Source organism: Echinops telfairi, unplaced genomic scaffold (genome assembly GCF_000313985.2).
Source record: "Echinops telfairi isolate 266 unplaced genomic scaffold, ASM31398v2 ScPeMD7_70;HRSCAF=299, whole genome shotgun sequence".
NCBI lineage: Eukaryota > Metazoa > Chordata > Mammalia > Afrosoricida > Tenrecidae > Echinops > Echinops telfairi.
This window is the reverse complement of record NW_022103968.1, coordinates 63,361,308-63,367,733: the sequence shown is the minus strand read 5'-3', so window position 1 is coordinate 63,367,733 and position 6,426 is coordinate 63,361,308. Positions and strand designations below refer to the sequence as shown.

Genomic DNA, 6,426 nt, shown 5'->3' with positions numbered 1-6,426 from the left:
GTCACTTTTCTTTGGAACGGGTACAAACATGGGTCTCTTCTAGTCTGTTGACCAAGTAGCTGTCTTCCAAATTTCCTGGCCTAGATGACGAATGAATGCTTGCAGCGCCTTATCAGCTTGTTGAAGTTTTTCAGTTGGTAGCTCATCAATCCCTGGACCCTTGCTTTGGCTAATGCTTGCAGTACAACTTGAGCTGCTTCCTTCAGTACCATTGGTTCTTGTTCATATGCTACCTCCTGAAATGGATAAATGTCAACTGGTTCTCTTGGGTACAGTGACTATATTTTTTTTTCCTTCTTTCTAAAGAATTGATGTTTAATTAATAATTTATTTAAAGTTTGAGTGAGACGTAATCCATATATTATAGCTCCATCATGGTAAGAAGAGCTGTACAATCAATCTTAAGACATTTTCTTCCTCCTTGTTATTAGTTATTAGTTCCCCTGGCCACACCCCCAGGGCACCATTGGTCCAGTTACTGTCTCTATAGACTCACCCACGCTGGATTTCAGATACCAAAGCAAAAACCAAAGAAATAAAAAAGCTAAAAGCAGTAACAAAATAAAATGGAGACAAATATCAATAGAAGAGTGAGCTGAAGCTGAAGCTGGGGGAGCCCAGGCTCTTCTCAGGAATGCCTGGTCTCGGGCTCCATGCCACTGTCCATGTGGTGTCCACTGGCTGCAAGGCCAGCGCTCCCCGAAGAGAATCCAGGAGGAAGACCTTCCACAGGCTACTGCCACGATGTAGCTGGACAATGTCCACCCAGCCCCGACTAGGGATTCCATTAACCAGCTCCACCTAGCGGATCTGACTTCTGGATCTTCCTGGATGTGTCTCAGCTGTCCGTCTCCTGTTTTGGTAGCACCTGTGATACTGAAGGTGATGTGTCAATTTGGCAGTGGCATGAGTCTCTGGTTTGGTCAATAGGAAGTGATGGCAGTTATGTAATGATGCAATAATTCCCCATTATCTCATCGTCCCTGATTTGATATTAGGGGTCTGGGTAGGATGTACCAGCCTGACTCAGGTCATGACTCTGATCCAACATAAGGAGATTAGGGAAGGATGCAATACCTTTAATCCAGTTCCAATCTCTGATCCAATGTAAAGGCGTGTGACCTGCCCTGACAACATACAGACATCTTGGGAAAGCTATCTCGCCTTCTGCACGCTTCGGATCCTGCATTTAACTTTCATCATCTGGCCTCCAATTCTTGGGATGTGAGCCAACAGCCTGCCACGTTGCCTGCTGACTTTGAGATCCGTTCAACTCTGTAGGTTGTGAGCCAGCAGCCTGCCATCCTAACTACCAATCTTGGGTTTGCAGGCCCCTGCAGCTATGTGAACCAGGAGAAACTCCAGTCATGGAGTTGGGACTTGCCAGCCGCTCCAACTCTGCGAGGCATTTCACTGTTTGCTTCTCTAGCGAACCCAGTCTAAGACACCGTCGTTTAAACAGGTAGGAAAAGGCAGCTGTGGATGAAAAGGGAGTGAGTGGTTGGGGAGGGAGTGATGGGGGATGCACATACCTGTTGACCAGCATGAAGTTGGCCATGAGGCACAGGACAGACGGCACGGTGGAGGCAACAGCGAGGTAGCTCTCAAAGTAGTTCTGTAAGGACAGAGGTGAGGAGGCCGCTGAGGTCACATGCAGGGCAGACAGGTGAGAAAGTGGGGTTTCTCTCCAAGGTCTCCAGTCATGTGGGAGGGCAAGGAAATATTCCTCTACAGCAGCACAGTGCCCTCTCCACCCCACCCCACCCCCGCCGCATCCCCCACCAGCTGCACTCATTCCACCACACCGGTGAACTGTGCTGGAGATGACGGTGGATAAGGCACGTGCCCCTCTCAGTGAGGCCTCTGACACTCTGCACCCAGTGCTGCTGCCCGCTTGGCTGACCCACACAACAACCGAGGCGATGGGCCAGGTCTACCTGCAGAGTTATCCAAATGGTCTGGTTACGTACGGTCCAATCATGTTCTCACATTCAGGTCTCTCACACCGGCAGGGAAACTCCTTTCTGGCTCAGGAGCCCCCCTCGGCAGAGCTGCTACCTTGGAACTAGTCTGGATGGTGGCTCCCAGGCCGGTTGGCATGAGGGAAAGAGGATTTCCTGGCATCAGCTCAGGGGTCCAGCAGACAATGAATTCAAGCTACCACAAACAGGATGGAAAAGCTCCTGATTCACGTGTGCTGGGACTCTTGGCTAAAGAAGCCAGGCAGCTGTGTGCATTTGTCAAAACCCAGAGGGCTGTCCACTAATGAGGGTGGCTTTGACTGCCCTGCCCTGTCCCTGCACATACTTGACTCAATAAGGCAGCAGAGGTAGCTACTTCTCTGAGTACCCTCCTGCCCTAACAGTCATCTACGAGTGGAGGCACAGGCATATTTGCAGGCTGAGCAGGTGTGGGGAGGAGAGAGGAGCTATACCCACGAATAAAGATCTGTTTGACACAGAATCTCTGTGCACGCGTATTTATCTTTGTGCAAGTACCTCTGTGACTACGGTGGAGCACGCAGGGAATGGAGCGGGGCAAACTTCTTAGCCACAGCGAACACCGTGAGGGAAGGAGCATGAGACTGGGCCCACGGCCACAGTGTCGGGTCAACTGGCGGGACACAGTGCACACAGACAATGGTCCGCAGCCTGCTTTGGTGAGTAAGGACTAGAGCCTGAAGAATTTTTGAACAGCCCTCTACAGTGCAACACCTCCCAAAACAAGAGAGAGCGAGTAAAGGGCAGATGGACGCAATGAGGCCGGCGGAATCTGTTTGCAGGACCCTGAGATGGGAGCTAGACGGTGGCCAGCCAGTTCTCCTAGCAGTTCTACCAACTGCTCTCAAAGGGATCACCGGGAAGTTCCTGGACACAGGAGGTGGAAAATGTGGGACAGAGGGGGTGCAAGTCATAAGGGAGACCAGGCTGACTGGTTGGACAGAGATGGAGGGAACGCACAAGAATAGGAGCCTCAGTCACCGCTAAGGTCTGACAATGAACTCGCCCCCATTGCCAAACAACAGACAGGTGTCTCAGGCGACAATAACAAGAGGCAGGCTTACACTCTAGAAAACTCAATTCTCTGAGGGACAATGCTCAGGAAGCAGGGACATTACATTGTGGGGATTGCAGTCAATGACGAGAAACAATGTGCATTGACTATGGGATGGGAAACTGACTTGCTCTGTCAACCTTCACCCAGTTCACATAAAAAGTTAAATAAAATCCAAACATGTAAACTATATTTGACTTAAAACAAACCAACCAAAATAAACCCTTGGGAATAGTGGACCTATTTTGGCTTTGGTGACTGTGCCAAGCCATGAGCCCAGGTCAGTAGCACGGATTCTCCAGCATCACAACAGCTCACGTATGTGAAGAATATGGTCCTGATGCGGGATAGGTGTGGCGCCGGTCACCCGAGGGTCAGCAGTTCAAACCCACCAGCTGTATCTAAGGAGCTAGATGGCAGTCTGTCCATAGATTCGGTCTTGGACACTCTGCACAGGGTCACCAGGAGTCAGAATCAGCCTGACGACAGAAGATTTGGGGGTTTCTCTTTCGTGATTTTTATTTTTGGTGGCATGATTTGTGCTCAACTATTAATCTATCAGGTCGCTATGAGCCAGAAACAATTTGATGACAACAATGAGTTTGGCTTTTGGTGGGCTGTTCAAACCTACCCAGTGACACTGCAGTAGAAAGGTCTGGTGATGGGGCCCTGTAATGAGCACAGCCCAGAAGACCCTGTATGACACATGGGGCCCCCAGGAGCTGGGATGGTCTCAACAGCCAGAGGTTGGTGGTCTTCGTGAGCTTGTACTATGTAGAAAATATGAGGGCTTTGTAAGGACTAGACTGCTCAACCCTCAAAAAAGGAAACAAAAACTAACAGGTGAGCATTCTGCTGATAGGTGAGCATTCTGCTCTGAAAAGCGTGTCTACAATGTGCGGAGAACGTTGCCAACAAGGAAACTAATGAGTATGAGGCATGGCCGGTGCCACTGAGGATGTCAACGAGGGTGTGGAGGGCAGGCTCCCAGGGAGAGAGACAAGGCGGCTTCCTACTCCGTCATGAGTTACCCTCTTCAAACCACAGGGTCATTCTAAGTCAGGATCGACGTGACGGCAGTGAGAGCAGAGGTCAGAGTTCTGTGGGGGCTTTGCGTTTCCCCTTTTGGGTCCACCCATGAGAACAGAACGAGGGAAGAGCGCATGGTTTCACATCAGGAAAGGTGTAGACGGGCTCGCATCCTCTCACCATGCTTATGCGATCTGTGTGCCCCGCAGAGCCTCAGAGAGGCGGTTTAAGTGAGAAGACTGTGGCATCGGGACAGGACGAAGGCTGAGACCACCTGAGAGGTGCAGGTGTCGGCACGTCCCGGTGAAGAACAGGATTGCAGCCTTCAGGATACATTACAAGCTCACTGTAATGATGGCCAGAATCCTCACCACTTGACCACTAAGTAATATCACGAAAAGGGGAGAAAAGGTCGAGGTTGTTAAGGATTTGGTCGTGCTTGGATCCACACTCAATGCTCATGGCAGCAGCAGGCAGCAAGTCGAACGACACATTGCGTTACGTGAACCCGCTGTGCCTGACCCAGGGTGTTTTCCATGGCTTCGTGCACATGTGAGCGCGGGACAGTGAATACAGCAGACGGAAGAAGAACAGGTGCGTTCGCATGGCGGAGCTGGAGAAGAACACTGGAAGCATCACGGACTGCTACAAGGACAGACCCATCTGTCTTGGAAGAAGTACAGCCAGAGTGCTCCTTAGAGGCAAGGGTGGCCAGACGTCGTCTTATATCCTTTGGACACACTGTCAAGAGAGACCCGTCTCTGGAGAAGGACACCATGTCTGGTCAGGTCAAGGGCAGCAAAAAGAGGAAGGTCCTCAAGGAAATGGCCTGACACGGGGGCTCACATACAGAACCGCTTGTGGGGACGGCGCAGGGCTGGGCAGGCCTCACTCTGCGCAGCATCAGGTCACTCTGGGTCAGAACAATGGTCGTGGTAGTGTGTTCTTCTACGAGAGTTCCAGGCAGAGGGTGGGGCAAGGTGGGCAAGGGCACCCAAGAGGACAGGAAGGAGCATGGGTTGGGGAAGGGTCTCAGAGGAGGTGGGGCTCTGGCTTGGGACCTAGACACGGCTGAATGCTGGCCTCTCATTTCTGGGAGATATGATCGAAAGCTGCCATAAATGGGCAGTGCTCAGCCTCCGGCACAGACTGCTCCCTGGTCCCCTTTCAAGCCGCTGACTGCTTTGTGGTCTTTGAAACCTGCACCCTGAATATAAGGTCGCTTTGGCCTTGGCAATTAAAATGATAATCACAGCCAGTGAGGTCCATCAACCATGAGCCTTAGAAATAGCCTCCGTCCTCGGAGGTGCCCCTCATTGTTCCTCCCTGATGGGCTCAGTCGAGCCTGGACTGGCCTGGGCAGTTCGTCAATTACGTCTTGACACAGTGACTGGGCTTACGTGAGGCCAGTGGGCGCCGGGGCAGCAATAGGACACAGCTGGAGGGGCTTAGCCCCCTCAGCAGAGAGAGGGCTGCGGCTAGAGGTCAGAGCCCCCTCTAGCCTGAGGCCTGGGGAGGATCCCTCCATCCCAGGGCTGCTCATCCCCAGCCCAGTCTGTAGCTGGCCAACGCCTGGGGTGGGGAATCTGCTTTCGATTTCCCAAGCAGGCCAGGCTCCCCGAACGTTTTAGGAATGGGGATTTTCCAGGTAATTGAATGCTCTGGGTTGGTGATAAGCAAGCAGAATACTTTTCTTTTAATGTTGAACCATTTAAAGCATTGGCAACTGGGTGACGCTGTGACTCCCCTCTCTGGCACACACAAAACCCACTGATGGGTAGTGTGAACTGGGTCCTGGGCCACCTCTCAGTGGGTACAGGGGCTGCAGGGGTTGGCCTATGTAGATTTAAAAAAACACACACACAATGGAATTCCTGATATAAGCCTGTCGTGGGGCATATTTAATTACTGTTGCCTTTGTCTACAAGGGCAACACCACCCCTCACACACACACATGCCAAGGTGCCCTGGGGTGGGTTCTGACTCACAGTGACCCCGTGGTGGCAGGGCCGAATACCTCTGTAGTCTTTTCTCTCAGCTATAATCTGCATGAGGGGGTACACCCAGTCTCTCTACCATGATACCAACCTTTAGGGTGGAAGGAAAGCTGAATCTATTTGTGCCACCCAGTGAGGTGGTCCCCAGAGCTCTAGTAAAACAAGGAGAGGTGAACAGACTGACGGTGACCCCAACGATTCCTGCCTCTGGTGTTGCTGTCCTTGTGTGGTCACCTCCCTTCCCCGTGAGGGTGACTTGCTTCTAACCAGCAGAATATGACAAAGGTAGCGGGCACATGATCCTGATGAGATGACTGTGTGACAGAATTGTGAAGCGCCCCCCCCC

General features: G+C 51.7%; 1 protein-coding gene across 1 annotated transcript in view; it reads right to left on the bottom strand.

Annotated features, from left to right (window-relative positions):
• Nucleotides 1-6,426, bottom strand: part of SLC29A3 (solute carrier family 29 member 3) — a 46,594-nt gene that overhangs the window by 15,304 nt on the left and 24,864 nt on the right. Inside the window, exon 4 of the mRNA XM_045291689.1 lies at nt 1,533-1,615. Coding sequence (XP_045147624.1) covers nt 1,533-1,615 — 83 coding nt within the window. The remainder of the gene's footprint in view (nt 1-1,532; nt 1,616-6,426) is intronic.